The 23572-nt window shown below is 41.3% G+C and overlaps 1 protein-coding gene across 1 annotated transcript in view; it reads left to right on the top strand.

Moving 5' to 3' along the window:
* cblb (Cbl proto-oncogene B, E3 ubiquitin protein ligase) overlaps window positions 1–23572 on the top strand; it is a 72965-nt gene that overhangs the window by 13652 nt on the left and 35741 nt on the right. Inside the window, exon 4 of the mRNA XM_060895382.1 lies at window positions 22278–22424. Coding sequence (XP_060751365.1) covers window positions 22278–22424 — 147 coding nt within the window. The remainder of the gene's footprint in view (window positions 1–22277; window positions 22425–23572) is intronic.

Genomic DNA, 23572 nt, shown 5'->3' on the forward strand with positions numbered 1-23572 from the left:
TACTGCTAAACCGCACACAAACACAACCCATGTTTTACTATCCTAATGAGGACCTTCCACTGGCTATACAACTTAATCTAAGACTAAACAAAAAGTAAATGGAAATCATGTGACTCTTTTTATGTTTTGTGGTTAAAAACAAACAAACAAACAAAAAAAACAGACCAAGTCCAAACTGTCTGATATTTCTATGCTTGTTGTGGCACTAAGATTTAAAAACAAAACGCACATACAGGCAAAATCCACATGCATGAAAAAGTGCTATCTAAATGTGACTACTTAAATGACCTCATGCACCCAAAACGGTTTAATTTCCTGTTTCAACCTTGCAGCTATTGACAAACTCAAATGTGTCTCTGTGTTTATCGTTAGATTCGTCATCATCCTGTGTGAGGCCCCTGATCATTTTGTCCCTAAATTGCCTGATTACACTGCTATATTTACATTTACATTTACATTTACAGCATTTGGCAGACGCCCTTATCCAGAGCGACGTACATAAGTGCTTAAATCTCTAACATTGAATACATTAATGCTGGATCACTAAGTTACATACTTAAGATACCATGAGTTTAAAACATTTGTTCAAAGTTACAATGAAAGTGTCAAAGGTGTGGTTTTTTTTTTTTTTTTTTTTTTTTTTTTTTTTTTTTTTTTTAAATGCAAAAGATAATGAAAGAAGTGCTAGTTGAAGTGTTTCCTGAATAAGTAGGTCTTCAACCGCCGCTTGAAAATAGCCAGTGACTCAGCTGTCCGGACCTCTAGGGGAAGTTCGTTCCACCACCTTGGTGCCAGTACAGAGAAGAGTCTTGTAGTATACTTGCCTCTTACCCTGAGAGATGGTGGAACCAGTCGAGCAGTGCTGGTAGATCGGAGGGTGCGGGGTGCAGTACGAGGAGTGATGAGGGCTTTGAGGTAAGAGGGAGCTGGTCCATTTTTGGCTTTGTAGGCCAGCATCAGTGTTTTGAATCTGATGCGTGCAGCTACCGGAAGCCAGTGGAGGGATCACAGCAGCGGGGTGGTATGAGAGAACTTTGGCAGGTTGAAAACAAGCCGGGCAGCTGCATTTTGGATCATTTGCAGAGGACGGATTGCGTTCATAGGTAGACCTGCCAGCAGTGCATTGCAGTAATCCAGTCTAGAAATGACAAGAGACTGAACAAGTATCTGAGCAGCCTGTGTGGACAGAAATGGTCGAATCCTTCTAATGTCTATATGCCACGGATGCATTTATTTAAGCTACAGAGCGGAAGTGCTGGGACTTGCCGCTCCCTTTCTCAGATCCTGTAGTAGATCCTTAAGCAGCTTCACTCTGCTGGAGCACATATTGATCTGGGAGCGGCATGCCATAAACAGTTTCATTACCGGAACAGAGAGAATGGAGGAAGAGAGACAGGGTGAGGGATCGGATCCTCTTACTTTTCTCTCACTCATTCTGTCGGTCTTGCTGTTTCTCTGTCTCCTCGCAGCCGGACGAGCCTGAGGAGCGAAAGACACGCTGATTTAGCTCTCATGTTTGGCCCACATGTTTGCTCCAGGCGCTGTCTGGCTATAGACCTGGATCATGTCAAATAATCTTTTGCATATTGGGAGATGATCTTTTCTAAAGACTGTCGTTATGGCGTTCAGATTCGGTGGCAGCTCGAAAAGTCAGTAGACGTCACTCAATGCATCCAAGACTGATTTGCATATTCATTTGTTCCTCATGATCTTTGGCATAACAAATTACAGGCTTTACACACAACTTGTGAGCCCAAGAGCCGTATTGAACAACGTCTGCTCCAAACCTTGATAGATTTGTTCGATGACTATTTTAAGACTCACTAAAAAATAAACTCACTCTGATAGCAGCATGTCCGAAAAACGAAGCTTGTAGCGTAGGACCGCAAGAGATATTCGATCATTTAGAGATTTATCTGGAAATGGTAAATGAATTAGTTAGAAATTAAAGCAGCACAATAGTCACAGCGCTCGGGTGTTTGTTTTATTTATAATTAAGTTCTAACTCTAGCTAAATACACAAAGCGAATCAAGACGGTTAGGGAAACGATGACGTTCAGCGAAGTGAATGCAAACATGAATCAGCTTGGCACAACAGCAGGAAACTTCCCAACGTAACCTCCAATTCAACTGCTATTAACATGCAAGTTATTCATCTCATTAGGTTCAACAGACTCAAATCTGTATTGTCATATGTACAGGAAACCATCAGCTACACAACGCAGTGAAATCCTTACGCTGAAACTCTGAACACCCATCATTTTAACATGATATATAAAAGATACAACAAACAAATTACAAGTAGGAGAAGAAAAAAAAACATGCATTAACAAGAAAACAGTGTGTGCGTTTGAACCATTATGTAAACAGCTGTGTTTTGTATTCGTACTAATGTGACATGGTGGTGAAAAGATATGACTTTAAACTGAATTTAAAAAGTGATGCAAGTTAATATTGTTTATCACTGGTACACGTCTGCATCCCTCCTAAAGCAGCTATTTCAGTCTGGTGGAAGTTTAGTGGTGTGAAGATGATGGATAGATCTTAATCCTCAAACACTGCTGAGTGCAGAGACCTTCTGGCTTTCTCTTATTAAATGATCCAACTAAAGCCACAAGCTTGTACTCATAGAAAATGTGTAATGTGTGAGACAGTATTTGGCAGAATATTAATAATAATAATAATAATAATAATAATAATAATAATATAAAAACCGCTATCGGATGTGCTGTTCATATATTCAAAATATTTCTGCATTTTCACACAGTGTTAATGTAATATAATGATATGATCACCCAAGCTTTTTGATATGAGAGAGATATGCGAGCTAGAGACCGTTTAAGGATCAGAAAAGCCCTCGAACCAAATACTCCAGCTCTGTTTCTTTACCATAACATCCGTGTGTGAGGCCTCATGCATGTCATTGTGGAGGTGTTCATACACAATCATGAGAACAGAGCACAGCTGCTGCCGTTGTAACCGACTCCTTTTTATTTCTGCTTCCTAAAGAGATCAGCGCACAATCAGCCTGCTTTAACAGCACCGTGCCAGGAAACAGGATGCAGCTTTAACAAAATTATCCGTCCCTTTGTTTACTGCTCGCTGTAAATGAACGCAAGGCTCTTGCTATGTTTAAATAGACCTATACATTTTCTAATGCTTACCTGTGTGTGTATATATGTTACTGGAAACATATTAGGTAGAGTTTATAGACACATCCTGTCATGTGGTTGTGAGTGTTGAGTTATAGGGAAGGGGCAGCTCAATGGTTAAGGTGTTGACTAAAGTGAAAAAACAGTGTGAAGTAGAGCAAAGAGCATTTCATAAACTGAGCTTTAGTTTTTTTTGTTTTGTTTAGAAATGTCAAATGGTTAAGGAGTTAGACTACTGCTCGGAAGGTTGTGAGTCGAATCCCATCATTAAGGATCATTAAGCGGTTACTGCTGGGGCCTCGAGCAATACTCTTAACGCTCAATTGCTCAGTTGTATATAAAAACAAATTAATAAACGAAATAAATAAAAGGGTGTCTACTAAATAGCATAAATGTATATGCAGTGCTTGTGTTATGTCTGTGTTTGTCGATCGTGGCCATGATTTGTACAAGGTTTTTAACTAGAAAGGTCCTGTCTTTGGAAATAACGATGCACTTAGTCTTCACCAAGATATATAAACACACTCACACTCACCTATGTGTGCACACCCACACACGCGTGCACACAGTTATTCTGCCTGGCATGCAGAAAGTAGTTTCCTCCCAGAGAAATCTTACAAATCTTACCTCGCCACGGACACTGACACTTGTACAGGAAGTAACCATGTCACAGTGTCCTTCTCATGACTGTGATGTCAATCTGCTTCCTCTACTTCCTGGCAGAATTGTATATGTGCCTGAGCTCTGTCTGAGACCACAACCCTTTGACTTTTTTTTTTCTTTTTTCTTCTCCTTTATTGCGAATATCAGATTCAGGGTTCTTTTCAGAGTGTACCTCAGTCAGTTTCGGCTTTAGGCGTTTATAACATAAACACAAAGGCTACGTAGCGAAAATTTGGACGTGATCCTAGTACATGAGTAAGGGAGAATCAGTGTCAGGGGAAAACAATTTATTCCCTGGATATTTTCTAGAATACACAGGAAGGCATGTGTCATTGGTCATATGTTGGTGATGTTGAGGACAGGAGATGATGATGATGATGATGATGTTCACTGGGAAATGTGATGCTACGTATGGCACAGATGAGAAAATATTACAGAAAATAGTAGACTAGAAGATGAAGATTTTCCTCCAGAGTGCTCTCGCCACTGAAAAGATACCATCAGTCTTCAGCAACGTTGTGAATTTCATGTAGTTCATGTAGTTCAATGCATGTAGTGTGGCTGCCTCACAGGATCCCCTGTTCGATACTGAGCTCAGGTTACTGACTGCATGCAGTTTCACATGTTCTCAGTGTGTCCGGATGGGTTTCCATTGGCTTCATCCTACCTCCTGAAAAGCTACTCTGCATTTCCCCATGGAGTTTCCCCAGAATAGGCTCTAGATCCACCACAACCTTCATCAGGATCAAGCTCTCACTCCAGATAAATTTTGCAGATTTTTAGAGGCATTGTCACTGTCTAGTTAATTTTTAATTTCTAATAGTCTAAAAAAACGAGGGAAAATCCAAGTAAATTCTGTTAATTCAGCTACAAACTGCCTTATGATTTATTCACTATCCATTTGTAGTTTTTCAGCTTACAGTTAGGAAAGAATTGAATGGAAATGCTGTTCGATGAATAAAACCGTTAACCGCCTTCAGCATAAACTGAAGGCAAAGCTAGCTACATGAAAGTAGCTAGTAACTATGACTAGACTTATTTTTTTATACTTGTTGACATTGTGGTTGCCAGAGATACGTTTATTACCCAATATTAGTTGCGGGTGAAAAGGTTAAATCCATAGGTGGCAGTATTTTTGCATTGTTTTAAAAATAGTCTATTTATGCGATAGAGAAAAGACTACAATCCAGAAATGTGTGAACGCCACAGTGACCCTGTTTTTAATGCACAGACTGAGAAGAAGAAAAAAAAAAGATCAGCTCTCTAGCTCAGTGTTCAGGATACTCCCACAGTGCACCGCAAAAACCGGCAGGCATTGATGCTCACTGTGTTCTCTGTTGTTATGATGTTATAATTTTTACAGACTTTTAACTTCATGCTTTCTTTGAGCCATTATTTGTTCAGAGCATTAAAAAAAAAAAATCTGCTAGCATCAAGTACCATGATATATAGCAACTTTACACAACCGTCTTATAAAACATTATGTACATGTCAGTCATGCCACTCCTCAAAGTCCTCAGTGTTCCAGTGTGTATTGAATCAACTTCCAGAGCCTGGGCTAGTTTTTGGTCTAACCCTTGAATTTTTAGAGAATTTTGCATGCACTTGCTTATCACACTCTTGTTGGGTCTCTCTATTAATGCAAAACTGATCATGGATCAAAGCAGCAAAACTCTTAATCCCAGAAATTCTTTTAGGCAACTAACTTCTGTTTCAATAGAACACGTGAAGTATTAACTTGGAATAAGCTATATTCTAAATCCTGATCCAGCATTTTAATTAGCTGTGTTTTTTACTATATGGAGAGTTTGAATATGAAGACTGGTCTAATCAAGCGTGGCCTCTATAGCTAACAGACATCGAGACTAAGGCGATAACATGGTGACGTAGGGGAACGTCCATATGCCTCTACGTCAGCTAATTTCCCACGAGCTGTGACTCTTCTGACACCAATCAGCTTCACACGGAGTAACCCAAGACATCTGTTAAGGAAGTGAGTGAGTGAGTGAGTGAGGGTCGTTTCATTCATACACAGTGAGTAAAGTTGTATAAACGGAGTGAGATACACGATGGGAATGAAGGAGTAAGAGAGGCTCAAGGAATGAAGAGATGACTGACTCCTAGAAGTAAACTGTTACTCAGAGAATAAGCAGCTTTTACCCATGACACAGTTGGGGATCACCCAGGAAGCCGCGATTACGCATTCACTTATTCACAAACACAAACACACAGCTATATTGCAGCTATGACAAACCGAGGCAGCTCCCAACCCACATCCACCCCCACTCTCTCTCCATCGTCATCCTCTTAAGTACTCATGCTGGGAAGCTTCGCTCTGTGGTTTCCCTTCTCCTCACTTCTACAGATCATGCACTCGTTAAGAATTTACGGTTCTCTTACATGTTAAGCAGCACATGGACGAGCGCCAGACTCTCAGAGGCGCTCGGCTGCAGGTGCGCCGGCAGTGCGCTACAGGAAATTCGTCTCAGCAGATCAACACAGTTTCCTGTACATCCCCTCCTCTCAGGCTGTAGCCACCTCTCATTTCTTTGGGAGTCTGGAGTCCATGTGCTCTGCCATGACGGAGCGGAAGTGAGCATTGTTGTTGAGGCAGCAGTTCTGGTGATAATGTATCCTTTGTAAGTTCCAAGCCGTGCTGGAGAGCGCGTCTGCTCTGTGTGGGCGGCAGCATGCCATCAAGCCTGTTCTACTGGAGGTTTTTGAAGGAAAGCAAATATAAATGTTTGAAATGCATTTCTTAACTGGTGATGCCTTCAGAGTCTTTTCTTTCCTACCTTCATCTTTACAACGTTGTGTAGTAGTTTAACATCAGCTTGCTTCAATACACGACGTACATTGTTTAGTAAACAGTGAAACGTTATAATACAGAGTTGGTAAAGTGATTAATTCTTTGTCATGTGGAAATGCACATGCGCTCACTACATATCAAACTGATATCTAAACTAACGTGATAATGTATTTGAGTCGTCTAGTTACACCATTAATACATGAATTCTTTCACCTGTCTTGGTAAAGTGTTAATAAAGACTTGTTAATAAAGATGGTTGGTGCCTCGTCCCCTGGTGTTCCTCTGCTAGGGATGGATCTGCATAGACAGCCCGTGACTCAAGGGATCTCTGGAGACTGTCACGCCGTCTTTGAGCTACCGTCGTGTCGGTCCGTTTTGTGGTTGGGTGTTCATCAGCGTCCATTTGACGACTTCGGCAGGAGGGAATCAGTGCTGGGTCTGTGGTGAACTTGGTGAATAAATGATGCTTAAATACAAACTGTTATAGAAAGACATTCAAACATAAAGCCAGCGATTTAATGTTTCGCTTTGAGCTGCAGTCTCTCTGTACATCACAAGCACAAATATTATGAGTCTGGCTAGCTTCTATATTATCTCTCTATGTTTAAATGAAGAGTGATTTATTGTTCTATTTTGGCTCATTTTCATCAGAGATCCACTTACTATGTAGAAATCAGTGTACCGACAGACAGATTGTGGCCTCGATGATGATGGTAGTACAGCAGGCAACAGGATTAGGAAGCGTTTAAATTAAGATTTCTTTCTTCTAAGATAGATCTTTTTCTTAGGCACCCAGGTTAAAAGTTTCTCTACCTTTGAACTGTTCTAATTTTACAGAAATACTCTACAGTAATTATTGCAGTTCACACATAATAATCCTACCAGTCGTGCCATTGTGTTTTATGCTAACGACATTTGCTACATATTTAGCACTGATGTTCCCAAAGCTGGCAGCTTTGCATATACTGATATTATAGTGATGTTATCTGTTATGCTACTAGTGTGTGAATGTCCTTTAGGTTAAAAGACTCTGTAGACATTTCAAAGCTCCTGAACTGTATAACTGCCGTTGTTACCTTATTAACTTACTTATTAACCTATGTAACTTCAGTGCTATGTAATAACAACGATTTGTAGCAATCAGTCTATTTATACATGACACAATAAACTGTTAAACGTCCCTGCAGCTCATCTCCACTTAATTTCATCCGTTAGAGGTAACTATAATAATAACAGACATATCTTAATCTTTTTCCAGCTCCGCTTTTCTGCTGTGCTGTAAAATTCTCAGCAGTGCTGCTACACAAACGTGATTGTGCACTTTGCGGTGTATTGTATTGTGTGTTTAGTTCATGTGAGCTGATGTCATCCTGGATTTGAGGAGTTGACAGAAGGCTGTGAATATCATTTCCAGTTAATTTCCTGCAGCGCTTCCTGTCTCTGTGGGAGGGTGAAGAATCACACTGTCTGTTCCCAGTGAATTAGGGATTATACCTTCTCTCTCTCTCTCTCACTCACACACTCTCACTCACACACTCTCACACACACACACTCACACACATCTGCCTGCTACTATATTATTCCTGCTTGTTGGGGTGGAAAAAGTGCAGATGTGACCGGACCTGGCAAAGCCGTTAAGGAAATGATGATGATAGCACAGAGATGAAGCAATGAACACCTTGCTTTTGATCATCATTGTGAAGCCTGACTTGCTGATTGACACTTTATTATTAGAGCGCGACTAGAGCCTGTACTCGAGCACCAATAAGGCCACTCTGTGTGCATTACATGTCTCATTAATAACGATAATAACGATGAGAATTTGATAACTTCTGGAAATATAAACTGTAATTAAATATAGACATAGAAATCCACTTTTCTACCCGTATTCTCAAAAAAGCCCAATGTAATAAATGCTGAGCATTTATTTGTGTGTGTAACTCTATCCAGGCTAAATGCACGGATATGAAATTTCATTCTTGAATTTTTTTTTAGCTTGTAAGAAATTATACCTCTAATCAGATTCTGAACAAAAGCAGGTGTTCAAACAAGCTTCATTGTCATTGGGACAATCGCCATTCAGAAAGAGCTGTGTATGGACAAGCGTATTTCCCCAGCATTTGTGTGGTCACAACTGTAATGACCTCGTTAACAAGGGAACGGAAAGATATCACGCCAGCGGTTGGTCTTAATTTACATATACACTGAGACTTCTTTTACCTTCCTGCAGGAATTGCTTGTGTAATGCAGATGTTTGTGCTGATGTTGTTTGAGTTTCACCTTTACTCCGATGAACCCAAAGTGCTTTGTGTACTTTGTCACTTCAACCCTGAAATACAGTTGTTCTGCCTTGAGGTCTTCAATGTCCTCAGCATTTTTTTCTTTACAAGATCATCGCTTCAAACGTTGTTTGGTTATTTAAAGGATTATAAGATTAGATTCCCTTAAAGAGAGCAAATTTATCTCGTTATTATACAACTGAGCAGTTAAGGGTTAAGGGCCTTGCTCAGGAGCCCAGCAGTGGCCGCTCGGTTGACCGGGGATTTGAGCTCATAACCTTCCGGTTGGTGGTCCCACATCTTAACCATCAGGCTACCATATCCTCATCACTCCAGTCTCTCAAACAAACATTATCCAGCTCCAGATTGTTGAAGCAAGCAAGTAAGCCTACCTGTGTGTATTGGGTTAGAAAGTCGTGATTACTACTTGAGCTTTAAATGTAGTTCATGTGCTCTGTAACTAATCGCTGTAGACAACATGGACCATAGAGGCTGTGCGCTGTTGTGTTCATAATAACACTATCATGCAGGTGGAAAATGATGGCATGTTGCAAAACTAAATATAAACACATCTCTGGAGTAGACAGACGGTCTCTCCCCGGAGTGGTAAGCGTTGTTGGCTTGAGGGAGAAACAGATTGTAGCTGTGTGTATAGCAGTCCTACACCTACCACTGAGAGGGGCCACACCACGTACCCCCTCACACACTAACAACAACAATAAACCTGCACACTGCCAGATACAGACAAAACGTTGTATTAATACGATGAAGCATGTATAACTGCTGATTCCAACGGTTTGTTTGCTCCCTGAGATTTAACCTCATAAATAATTTAGCATTAGTTTTTGGTTTGAAGACGCATTTTAACTGTATAAAGAATAAAGACTCGAATCGGAAAACAGTTTTTTTTTTCTCTCTGGAACAATGCTGTATAAGAAAGTATGAGTAATGCAATGGTTATGCTAGTTTTAGTAATGAAGTTACTGCTTCTGTGAGAAGTTGAGCATTTGCATGTGCTAGCTTTTGGGAAGTAACTGAAATGTTTCTGCAGATGATTTGCCTGGAAATTCAGCTCCTGTATTTATTTCAGTGTTGAATAATGAATTGCTCGAGGTGGCGGTTCTACAATAAGGGGGGTGGTGTGGTGTGGTGTGGTGTGGTGTGGTGTGGTGTGGTGTGGTGTGGTGTGGGGGGCAGGAGTGTCTAGACTTTCCTTCTGATTAAGAAATACAAATGATATAAATATGCAAATCGGAAACACCCCCAACCCTGCACGCTGGTACACACGCATGGCTAGCGCTGACAAATATCTACCTCAGAAGCTCTTAGGCTTTCAGCCGAAAAGCCACATGATCAATACGCCAATGTTTCACTGAATCCATTTCCTTGTTTATTAATATAATAATACAAAACTGCTGCAGTGGCAACCGTTCATATGTTGTCCAGTCTGAATTCCCCTGGCTGGATTATAATCATTAAAAAAAAATCATAACATTCCGTGTGACAAGACGTTACTGCGTAGAAACTTATTACGGAACACCTCCTACAATCACTTACAACGGCTGATTCATATCAGTTTCACAGATCAATGTGAGCTCCATCTACAATTAAAAGACAAACCACTCACTTGTCACGCTATGCTTATTACGACTACGCTTTTATGACTAAAATAATTATTAATTCAGTTCAATCGAAATTTATTTGTATACAGCTTTTAACAATGGACATTGTCTCAAAGCAGCTTTACAGAACATAAGAAATAGAATACAAGTTTATTATATAAAGATGTGTGTTTTATATAAACGTGTTTGTATTTCTCCCCAATGAGCAAGCCTGAGGTGACTGTGTCAAGGAAAAACTCCCTACGATGGAAGAGGAAGAAACCTTGAGAGGAACCAGACTCAAAAGGGAACCTCATCCTCATTTGGGTGACACTGGAGGGCGTGATTATAAATATAAATATATGCTAATTCAATATACGGTCCGATAAATGTTGTATTGATGAGGAGGTTGTTGTCCTCAAAGACCACATGGAGTTGGAAGCTCCTCCTAGAATGTCCAGATATTTCATGAAGCAGAGCCTAACTGGAGCTGGTACATCACTAGATGCCTCAGGATCCTCGCATGGTTGCGTGAGGTTCTTCTGTTAATACATACCCTTAACTTTAGTAACCAAACAGAAACACGACGTCTTGGTTCTTCGCCAGCATGCCTTGTGGGTAAAAGCCAAATGTCCTCATAAAATAAGTTTTAAGTAAAAAAAAAACAAAAAAACCATATAAAGACGTTTGGGTGGGTGGGTGGGTGGGTGGGTTGGTGGGGGTTACACTTTACTCTGTTAATAACAAGGCGGCAATTAATCAGTAATATCAAGAGTTGCTGATTTGAATTTAAAATAAAAAAGCACACACACACACACACACACACACACACTCATCTCTGTCAGCGCAGCCTGAAGAATGTCTGATGAGCTAATTAGCACAGGCGTTATTACAGAGTAGCACATGGGCATTTATTACAGATTGAAAGTGGCAGCCTCTCTCTTTCTAGCTCACATAAATATTTATTTGGTCTTTCTGGTGACAAGCCCTGATAAACAGTCTGCTGGGCTGATTAGAGCTTGTCAAATGATATTCAGCACAGAGCAAATTAGAATCAATAAATCCATGCAGTGGGAACAAAGAGATTGATTTTATACAGCACGTCTCCACAACATCTCTGTCTGTGTGTGTGTGTGTGTGGGCATGCAAGCGTGAGGAAACTGTTGTGGCACAGTAGCTGCCAGGGCATGGCACTGAAGAGAAGAGGGGCTGGTGGGGGGCATACACAATCCATTTGACATTGTGAACAGTTGCGTAATGACGGCGAGGTGGCAGGCGAGCAGGGAAAAGAGGAGAGAAAGCCAATTTATCTATTTAGACAGGGATGAAGGGACTTGTGTGTCCCAACACCTCCTCCCAAACGACTCCACGACTCTTCTCCCCAGCTCGGTCCTTTGGGACGGATTTTAATCACGCTGCGGCCGACGAAGCAGAAGTGTCCACAGTCTGCTGGAACAGGATGAGCCGGCTCTTGCCACATACACACAAACACACACACCAGGGATATAGTCCAAATATTTAGAATGGCTAATTGCACTAATCTGAGGATAGTTTTTGTGTTGTAGGAGAAAATTTGATTAATGCCAGGGTTCTATTTTTTTTTAGTAATGGAATTTGTTGAAACTAATCTACATTTATTGTGTAACTCTTTCATGTGATATTTGATGGTTTAATGACAGCATACAAATAATCACTCTGTATTTATTGCCCATACAGATGAAATGTAAAGGTTTTGGACAGGACTCTGCAGTGTTAGTTTGGTGATTTGTGTACTCAACTTTTCCCCAATCTAACAACTGAAACTGAACACTTCATGCTTAAGAGCCTCAAATCGAACATCTGAAATTCAGAATTTAGATTTTTACTATTTTTACAGTTTGTCATCTACTGTGCTCCATCAGAAGCAGCTTTCTGTCTTTGAATGCTTTTGCTCGAAAGTTGCCCAGATGCAGTTCTGAAAGTGAATCTGTAAATGAGGATTGATACAGATTTTAAATGATTTTACACCTACTTCATTTTGAAACTGTAAACTTTTGCTCTTTTGCAAATCACAGGATTTGAACCTGGCAGGTGCTGAACCTGGTATTATGATGTCAAGGTTCAACATACACACACACACACACATGCACACGTGAGCGCACACACTCACACACACACTCACACTCACACACATACACACACAGACAGAGACACAGACAGACAGTCACTGTTGACTGAATTTCAGAGGGAATAGGCTGACTTTAATATATGTATTACTGCAGCTTAAAAGGGTTAGAGACTCTGATTTCTCTGTGGCACTGTGTATGTTTGTTAGAGGTGTGAGCTTGTATTCAGTTTTCTGTAAGATGGCTGTGTGATGCGTGTGAAATATACACACCAGTTGTGTGTTTGGAGTTCCTCAGGGTTCCAGTCTAGTCCAGTAATAGTATCATGAAGCTCTGAACTGGACTCTGTACTATCTCTTACACTGATCGTAAGGCAAAAAGTGTGTGCGAGTGTGTGTGAGAGATACAGTGTGAGTGTGCTTCCTATTCTTTTTGAATTTGAGTCTTTACAGGTTTTCTCAAAAGCTTTGACATAAAACTGAAACCAAATCTATAAAAAGGAAAGATGGAAGGTCCTCACAAGGAAAGGACAGTAAGGAAGGTATGTGTGTGTGTGTGTGTGGGCTGAGAATATACTGATTGGTATAGATGTGCTAATTGATGTGATTGGATTGTCACCTTTCACATTGTGAGCACTGCAGTGAATCCTGAGACTCTCTACAGACCCATTACTGCCAGATCACAGGCCTGAGCTTCTCAGTCTGGTGCTACGTCTGTGTCTTTGCGTTTGACAGTAATTACAGTCCAATGTTATTGTTATCTTTGCTATTCCGCTGCTTTCGCTTTATCTACAAATAGCATTGAAAGCTTAGACTGAATCTTTCTTTCCTTTTTTTTTTTTTTTTTTTTTTTTTTTTTTTTTTTTTTAACATAAAGGGTAAGAAAATCAAAACGCCGGTCGCTGTGGTTGTACTGAAGGGATTTGCATCTTAAATTTTTCAGTGTGGATTAAAAAAAAAAAAGACATTTGAATGGATTAATTTCCATAGATTGTCCAAGGTGCAAATGTTATTCCTTTTCCAGCATATTGGTCAAACTCCTGATCGAATAAAATCAGACAAGGCCTGTGAATTTATTGATCAAAGTCTCACTGTGTCAAAGAAGCTCTTTGCCGTGGACCAACTCAAGGAAGTGCCAGCGCAGATAAAATGTGAAGAGAAGGATAAGATTTAAAGACATCTTGTGTCTTCAAAGCCACCAGCTTTGCTTTGAACTGGTTTTATTTTCTAGCTGCAGAGTGTAAGTGTGTGTGAGTTTGTGACAGCGTTTGAAAGGATTTTGTAAAATGCGAGTGATAAACCGTGACCGTCTTTATCACTGACACACGTTTTATTTGGTCTACACCAGTTGTGCTTTGTTGAGGAATAAAGCAAACATATCAGGAAATGTTGTATGTGATGGACAGACGTTAAGATTAAGGCCGTCAGCAGCTGCCTTTACAGAACTGTCGCTTTATTTAGCTCTGTGGTTAAAGTTCCTGCTACTAAACCTAAAACCAACAAAACCCCAAACAGGAAAAGTCATTCTGTGCATGATGATTGTCACTACTCAGGTCCAGGGGTGTGTTGGTTTTGTCTCTGAATGGCTTTGTCTTGTGCTGTCTGAGTGCTTCCTGTTAAATAAAAAGTCAGTCTGTGTACAACACCATACCTCCTGTTCTCCGTCACATTCATTCATCTAGAACGCTCCTTGTGTGAAGGCGATGCAACAGCCGCCTGTCAGGACGGACAATTGGACATACAGGCATCTGACAGCATGATTCATTTAATAGTGCATTAGTCACAATTAAGCAGGAGTTAAATCTGGCTAGGAAACAATTCATTATGTGAAAGTCAGGCCTAATAATGTGCTGCTGCTGTTTGTGTTTGTGTCTGAGAGAGAGAAGGAGAGAGAGATTGGCATTCCTGCCTCCTCATCCTCCTCTCTTGTTCTTTGTTAAATGAGTACATCAAGGTTTAGCTGACAAGGGAGGTGTGTGTGTGTGTGTTTGTGTGTGAGGGAGAGCGAGAGAGAGGCTTGCCTGTAGGGGGTAGTTATGGTACCTCATCTGTTTTCTATGGCCCTGATGTGTTCTCTGTGTGTGTGTGTGTGTGTGTGTGTGTGTGTGTGTGTGTGTGTGTGTGTGTGTGTGCGCTTGTCAGTAGATTAGCTGCCCCACCATGCTATGTAACAGTCTGGCTGACACCCTTGCTGGCTCTTATCACACACACACACACACACACGTGCGCACACACACAGAGCGTTGCTGTCTGCCAGGTGTTGCATCGAGGAGTTCAGCCCCTCCCCTTATGGCACAGGTCCTCCTGGGAACATGCTGGTGAAGATGGACACAGCAGAGAAGCACAGCTAACACAGATGACCTGACATTACCTCAGACTGATGCATATCTCTGTTTACTCGCGTGTTCCTCCGTTTATGTGGCTACATCGTCAGAACGAATAAAAGTCATAAGACTGATCCTTAATGTGTGCGTTTGCTAGGTTCTCTTTACTAAAGTTTATCTCTTTACAAATAAACACACTGATAAATACATGGATTTTTGGAAGCTCACTTTACTACATTTAAAATTTCGATGATCCCTGATGATCCAAAAACATAAAGGCAGGTTGTTTTAACTCCTTCCTTACTTCGGTTTGACTCTTAACTATACAGATTTCATGTTTTCTGTCTATCAGCTGATCCTTACTTCTGCTTGTGACTGGAAAACAGTTTTCTTCTTTTTCTTAAACAGGTCACTGTAGTACACATGCACGGTTTGTCTGCATCATAGATACATTTTTGCACTTACAGTTTGCCTTTGCTTGTGGAAATTTTAGATTTAATTGTAATTTGCTGTTAAACAAGGTCTTGGCAGTCAGCAAGGAGTTTTAAAGATCTGGGGTGAAAAATACAACCGTGGCAACCCCTTTTAATTAAGTGTCTTGTGTGCTGCTCTTCCACTTAACCTTTTTACAGATCCATTTTTTTTTTTTTACAACTAGGTACAGTAATAATTATACATATTCTCAATGGCTAAATATGTGCTGTTTAATGATTGTGTACCATAAATTGGCTTTTATCTGTCAAATAGTGACCTTTCTTTTAAATGTCAATCTAAAGAGGAAATAAGAATTTCAGTGGAATGTAGAACGATTAAAGTTCTGAATGGGGATTTATGAAGATTTACATTTGTTGAAGGCTAATAAATGGACGAGAAGCTACTGCTGGTCAAAAGGAAAAAAATCATCGTTTTAGAGCTAATGTCACTGCAGATGTCTGGAATAATTTTGGACTGAATCCAAACGAGAGCAGCGAACGAGAGAAGGGTGGCAAGGGCCATCTGCCATATTAGCAAATTATGGAAATGAGTCCAGTCTGTGCGATCGTTCTGAAATCTATGGTGTGAATACAGATTCATTTACAGTGTTATTTGTCTCTTTAGCGCTGTGTGTGTTTTAATCGAGGAAAGCAATTTAAATGGAAAAAAGTTTATTTTATTAGTTCATTATCCATCTCTTTGCTTGCAGTATTTACACACGACGCTTGGACAGGGTGCTTTAATTTGAGTGCTAAATCCTTTCTAAACTTGACATGAACCTTTTGTTTATTTTTTTCTCTGGTGTCTGCATTGCCTATGTACACATTATTGCTTTCTATGTGTGTTTGTGGGAGTGTATGTTTATCTGAATAGGAGAATGTTATAGGAGAATGAGAGAGCACAGGTGTACAGGAAGCCAAACGGTTACAGTCAGTAAACAGGTGCCCCACACACACACACACACACCTTGGAGAATTGTGGGTCAAAGATGACATCAGTGCTTTCTCCTTTTGTCTTTTTTTCTTTTTTTTTTTTTTTTTTTTTTTTTTTTTTTTTTTGTTTTTTTTTTTGCTATTAAAAGCTGATTATTTTACCCCAAAAGGATAAATACACATAAAAAAACCCATATCACATGATATCAGTGTATAGGTGTGTTGTATAATATTAATCTTGCTATAATTTTCCACTTTTCGTACTATATTTCTTATGACCTCTAAAACGGCTTCATAGACGATGTCCATTTGTTAAAAGCGCTATACAAAGAACATCGAATAAATGTAGTTGAACGTCCCTGTTGTCTCATTAAGGTGTTGATAGGAAAATCAGCTTTTTTGTGTGTGTGTGTGTGTGTGTGTGTGTGTGTGTGTGTGTGTATGGCAGCATATGGTTTTGTCATACTAACAGCACACTGTTTTTTCTTCTCAACAGCATTATAACAAAAACAGGTTTTGAGAGACTTCAGACAGTTTCATGCCACATGCAGTGGTGCACATGCATCAGTATGGAGAGCTGTGTGTCTGGAGAAGAGATTCTCTCTCTCTCTCTCTCGCTCTACCTCTCTCTCACTCTTGCTCTCACTCTCTCACTCTCTGTGGCTAAATGGTCTAGCTATTAATCAAATCAGTGGTTGCTCACTGCTGTCTCCTCCGGGACAGACAGCATATGCTGCAGCAATACTGAAACCAGAGTACTGCGGTGAGTTCCGTCCAGCAACCTCACGCTTGCACAATCCAGCATTTAGTGCTCTTTACGTGGCTCAGAAAGTCTTCAACTTCCAGGCGGACGCTTCTGGCTCGCAACGTGGATATAGAATTACGAGGACTGGAAATGATTAGATTTTAAAATTAAAAAAATAAATAAAAAAACGTTCTGCAACCCAACCAAGAAGAAGAGAAATCGAGCGCTCCGGTGGGTGAAAGATCTACGTGCTTGTGTGGAGCGAGACGGAATCTCAGACATTATTCATTTTCTGTGCTGTAACCAGAGGTCACCAGCTGGGGGACCACATTCCTGATGTAGACCCAGTAAAGTGTTTCAGTAGATCTGTAGTGCTGCAGATCAACAGGATGTAGTTCAGAGAATTTTTATTCTTTATTTAAAAAACAAACAAAAAAAATCATTAACCATTGCAGCTTTTCTAGCAGATCCAGCTGTTTGGGCTAATTGCAAGCTTTTATGTCATTTTTCTGACAGCACGTGGTAACTTAAAGCACTGCTACGAAACAAAACCAGAACAATGTAATGCAGAGAATGCAATATTATGAATAGTTAAACAGTAAAATGTACCTTGCAGGTGCACCACAGTGTTTAATGGAATATGTCTGGTACTGTACTAGTATAAAAATGTGGTTTAATTGTAGCCTCTTGTCTGATTAGCATGTTGGTGTATTTGATATGTCTCTAATTATCGCAAAGGCACCCGCACACTTTCTGTAACATTATCCGAGCATGTCATTTTAACAAGCTGCCCCTGAGTGCGTCCTGTAATGTCTGTGGTCGCTCAGGCCTCCCGCTTTTTCACGAGATTACTGCTGCCAGTTCTGCTTTAACACCATGAGCATTTTGCACCAACACAATGAATTAACAGGGCTAAAATTTCTTACTGTTCTCCAGCCCACTGTTGGACATGTGATTTAGAATATTTGATTTATGTGGATGGGGGAATTATATTCGGATTGGATGTGTTTTTGCTTCATAGTTGTGAAATCTAGAGCTGGCACTACACATAAATTGCCTAGAGCACAAGCCATGTGGCAGGAACTGAACACTGACCACATCCCAGCTCTCTTAAATGTACATATATGCTTGTGAGTGAGTGAGGTAGTGAGGGAGAGAGAGGGGGAGTGAGGGAGGGAGAGGGTGAGTGAGGGAGGGAGAGAGAGGGGGAGTGAGGGAGGGAGAGAGAGGGGGAGTGAGGGAGGGAGAGAGAGGGGGAGTGAGGGAGGGAGTGAGGGAGAGAGGGGGAGTGAGGGAGAGAGGGGGAGGGAGGGAGAGAGAGGGGGAGTGAGGGAGGGAGTGAGGGAGAGAGGGGGAGTGAGGGAGAGAGGGGGAGTGAGGGAGAGAGAGGGGGAGTGAGGGAGAGAGGGAGGGAGTGAGGGAGAGAGGGGGAGTGAGGGAGAGAGGGGGAGTGAGGGAGAGAGAGTGAGAGGGAGGGAGAGAGAGGGGTGAGGGAGAGAGAGGGGGAGTGAGGGAGAGAGAGAGAGGGAGAGAGAGGGAGAGAGAGGGAGGGAGAGAGAGGGAGGGAGAGGGGGAGTGAGGGAGGGGGAGTGAGGGAGGGGGAGTGAGGGAGAGAGAGAGTGAGGGAGAGGGAGAGGGAGAGGGAGGGAGAGGGAGAGGGAGGGAGAGGGGGAGTGAGGGAGGGGGAGTGAGGGAGAGAGAGAGTGAGGGAGAGGGAGAGGGAGTGAGAGGGAGAGAGAGTGAGAGGGAGAGAGAGTGAGGGGGAGAGAGTGAGAGAGGGAGGGAGAGAGAGCGTGAGAGGGTGAGGGACAGAGAGTGTAAGAGAGAGAGCACTTCTGTGTTGTAGAGATGGATAGATATTGGATGTTGAAACCGGAAAACCACGTAATTGATGGTGGGGAAATCTAGGCAGCGCAGTGTAATTTCATGAAGTCTCCATTTCCTCTGGAGATGAGAGGAAAGGACACCTTAACCCTGTAGTCTTCAGCACAACACTTTCATACTGTCGTCTTCACTGGCAATTATAATAAAAGATGACCACTTCAGCTGATCCTCTGCCTAACACACAATAAGCAGCGAGACTTGTGGACGTCTGGCCCTTCCCCTGAGAGCATAACGTGCCCTATCTGTCATGTCTCATTTAGACTTCACTAGATTTCCACCATCATGATATGCTAATGAGGAGCCAGGGAGTCGTGCTTTCATTGCATCACCGATCGCTCGCACTGTTTGAGTGTAGAAACTGTGCACCGAAAGCTGCCAAGTAAACTCCATGCTGACCGACGCTCAGTGGAGAAGCTGTACAGCTAAAACTCGTGTGGTTAGAGATGCACGGAGGAGGTGGAGGAGGAACACACGCCAGCATTGTTCAGTATAATGTTTACTGGCCACACCTTTAGTGTATCTGTGATTGCTCACAGGTTCAGGACAGAAGCCTCGGGTAATATTCACATCACTGACTGTGGCTTCCATGTTAACTTGAGCTGTGTTTAATTGAGCTGGCAATATACAGGTACAGAAGTGTGTGTGTGTGTCTGTGACAGACAGAGTCAATCTATAGTATATGCTTGTGCACTGCCCATATTGCTCAGATTTTAATGCAATTTCTCTTTTTTCAGGATTAAAGCTTTGTAGCAGGATTAACACACACACACACACACACACACACACACACTTTGAGTCTTCAAAGGATCTTCTGCATATTATCAGTGCATGTCAGGTTTATAGGATTATAGTGTGTGTATGTTTGTGTGTGTGAACCGTGTGTATAAAAGCAGTGATTTTCATATAAGAGCATTGAAATTCATGCATTAGCTTCCACGTCTATCCCAGTTTGTGTATCTGTGTGTTGGATAATATCGCTTTTGTCCGTTTGCATCCGCACTCATGATATCTCTCCTGTACAGACCGGACGGAGGGCGGGTGAGTAAGCATGAGCGTGACTGCGACATGGCTGTCATCACAGAATTTTCCTTAAGTAGCTGCCACAGCACGTGCCCCGTTTGTGCCGAGTCGTGCCAGAAGTCTCACTCACACGTTCTTGAACCGAATCCATCCGTTTGCTTGCGTATTTAAGCAGTCTGTTCACAGAGAGAGAGCATTATATAAAATCCCAAGCTGCTCAAACCTCTGAGTTTGAGGACACTTCCTCAATCTGTCCTTGAACACACACACCGAGAGAGAGTGTTCCTGAGTTTAGGATCTTTAGCTGATTGTCCTGGTTGTGAGACCACAGCTGAGCGAGGTTTGATCCTTACACCAGTCCAGAGCAATGAGAAGTGTGTGCTTGTCTACCGAGATTAAAACCGAGCAAGTGAAGGATAGCAAACTGCCCGACAATTTGCTCCTGTTGGTCCAGCACACGCCTGTAACAAGATAAAAAGGTTGAAGTTATGGCTGGAGCTGAGGTCTCATGTAGCTTGCTTGCAGAGCCAATTCGATATTATAAAATCTTATATTATTATAGGTTTGTAATTATTACCAAACCTGCCAGTGGATGAACCAGAGCAGAAGGTTTAAATCAGAGGGGAGCAGGTAGCATTTATGAGATATCGGGGTTTTTTTGGTGTTCTTATATACGAGTGTTCAGTATAGTGAACAGTAGCAGTGTGTCACAGAGGCTGTATGTCAGATGCTGCCGTGCCCACCACTGCCACAGAGAAGGTAATCTACTAACTAAAAATGTGACTATGGAAAGTTCTGTGTGTGTGTGTGTGTGTGTGTGTCAGTCAGTCAGAGAGAGAGACTGAGAGAGATTTTTATGGGGTGATGGGAAAGGGTGAATTTCTCTTGGGATGTTCAGGTGTCTGACTTTGTTCTATAAAGTGTGTGTGTGTGTGTGGGTGGGTGCGAGTGTTTGTGACAGCACTCTGAGGAGCTAGTTATCTGCCATGTGCGGTGCAGTTCCTAGTAGCTCTGTGCCCCAGGCATAGTAACCCTAACTAATTGAGCATCACCTGTGTGAGAGTGAGTGAGGGGGATGTGTGTGTGTGTGTGTGTGTGTGTGTGTGTGTGTGTGTGTGTGCAACACAAGACAGAGACACACCATGGAGATTTAAAATAAGAAAGAGACAGAGAGAGATACTGTATAAGTTATTAGTGGGCTTGCTGCTGAGCTGAAGGTGCCATTATAAGCTAGAAATGCCACAGGGAATGAAGTACTTCAGAACTTTGAGGTCTGTGGTGTTAGTGATGTAATAAATACTTTTTATATTGCCTGTAAGTGCTGGTGTGAGTGTCCAAGAGAGTGAGGGAGTTCTAGTGCTCGGTAAGCCTGCAGTCGTATGAGGCTTGGCTAGCAGTAGTGTGGCTTTATACAAACAATGAGCTCATCTTCAGTCTGGGACGAATTCAGACAGCTGAAGCAGGTTTTTATTTATTTATTTATTAATTATTATTTTTTTTTTTTTTTATCATTATTATGATTATTATTTTTTGTCCATTAGAACAACAGCAATTAACTACTTAAAGGTGTGGCTGGAAATAGGCTAAAAAACACACAGGGACAACTGAGTAGCCTTCTGTTTTGGTTTAAATAAATGTTGTTCTATTTAATTTCTTGACAAAAAATTGATTTATGACACAAAAGAGAAAAACTAATGCATTCATAGTGTAATGACACGATTAGAATATTTTTATATTGCGATAATAAGTTTGTCATTGTGCCGTAAATCTGTGTTCAGGTTGAGAATTAAAACAGAACAAACTATTTGTGATGTTTTTTTAAGCATCACAGATAAACTGAAATGTCATTGTAGTGTTTTTTTTTGGTAATATTTCTATTAATCAGGCATTAGAGACCCATCAATGCCACAATAATGCCAAAGCCCAGAGCTGATTATTGACTCGGTCATGCTTCCTTCTCTCTTTTCTCTTGTGACCGAGCTCATGGCTGGAATTTAGCGAGGTGGTTTAATGTTTATATTGTCACTGTTGAACGCCCTTCACACACAGGTTTAGCTCATTAGCGCATTATTTACAGTTCGGTTTAAAGGCCGTGCAATTCCTGCACATGACAGGTTCAAGGACAAGCTGTTCGAGTCCTCCTTTTGCCTCCTCCATCTGTCTGCCTGTGTGCATGTGCGAACGTGTGTGTATGTGTGTGTGTGTGTGCACGCGCAGAATAGAGAGTACTGATAACATATCTATGTACTGACCTTGTTGCAACCCTGTCTCTTTTCTTTCTGGCTTCTAGACGAAACCTCACCAAGCTGTCACTCATCTTCAGCCACATGCTGGCCGAGATTAAGGCCATCTTCCCTGAAGGCCAGTTTCAGGGAGACACGTTTCGCATCACCAAGGCAGACGCAGCCGAGTTCTGGAGAAGGTTTTTCAGTGAAAAGTAAGTCACTGTTAATAGAGACAAATTATATGTTACATTATTTACAGATATAAGTGTGTATGTTGTGAGCAATTCCTCAGGAGTCATACACACACTGTATTATCTGCAGCAACTTTTTTTTAGAAATATTTGCATGTACACTAACAAGCTTTTCAGTTTGAGAAGCTGAGATGATCCATCATTAGTGCACCAGTTAATAAAACACACACACACATACACACAGACAGACACACACATACATATACACACAGACAGACACACGGACGGACACACACGTACACAAACGGACGGACACACACACACACACACACACAGTAGCCTGTTTCTGAGAAGCTTTACGTTTGTTTCTTAAAAAACATTGTAGATATTTTCATTAAAGCTCAAACAAACGTTTCCTCACAGAAAACATCACCATATCAGGTTATATTGAGCCTCCACATAAAACATGTTACAATAGCATCTGACCAATCAGACTGGAGAATTCAACAGAGCTTTGGTTTTAAAATCATTCTAAATGATTGGAAATAAACATCATATTCACTCAGCAAAGTGAAACAATAAAGCATAACACAATCCCAAAGCAGTGTCCTTTATGTTTGTGCATCTTTGTAATAATATGTAATGTCGGATGTCCCCCACTGTTCGGGTCTCTTCTGTTATTTCAGGCTGCAGTGTGATGAGAAATCAAACATCTATCATCCAGCAGCAGCTTTTGAGGAACTAAACCTTTTTAGAACTGTTAAATTCCTCAGAAGTTTGCAGAAACTTTAGAAATGTGAGGCATGGTTAAAGGTTATGTACACTGGACAAGGGCACATAATGTCAGAGACCGTGTCAGACAAGAACCTTTTAGAACCTTTCAAGAACCTTTAAAACTGGCTGTACAAAAAACTGGAAAGATCAGGAGTAATGAGATCAAATAAGAGATCTGTTCATGATTCTGTAAAGTTCACCAAAGGGTTCGTGAAAGCTGTGCACAGTTTGATGCTCTTTATCACCTGCCTGTGAGCTCATGTGTATGGGAGTGAGAAGTTCGATTCAGAGACTCAGGTTTTACATACAGCTGCAGAGCTAGCGATCACAATAAAGCTGTTTATGAGTAGTGTGTGTACTGTGTGCACATGGTGTGATTGGGGTATGTGTAATGT

The sequence above is a fragment of the Tachysurus vachellii genome, chromosome 20, assembly GCF_030014155.1.
Source record: "Tachysurus vachellii isolate PV-2020 chromosome 20, HZAU_Pvac_v1, whole genome shotgun sequence".
Lineage (NCBI taxonomy): Eukaryota > Metazoa > Chordata > Actinopteri > Siluriformes > Bagridae > Tachysurus > Tachysurus vachellii.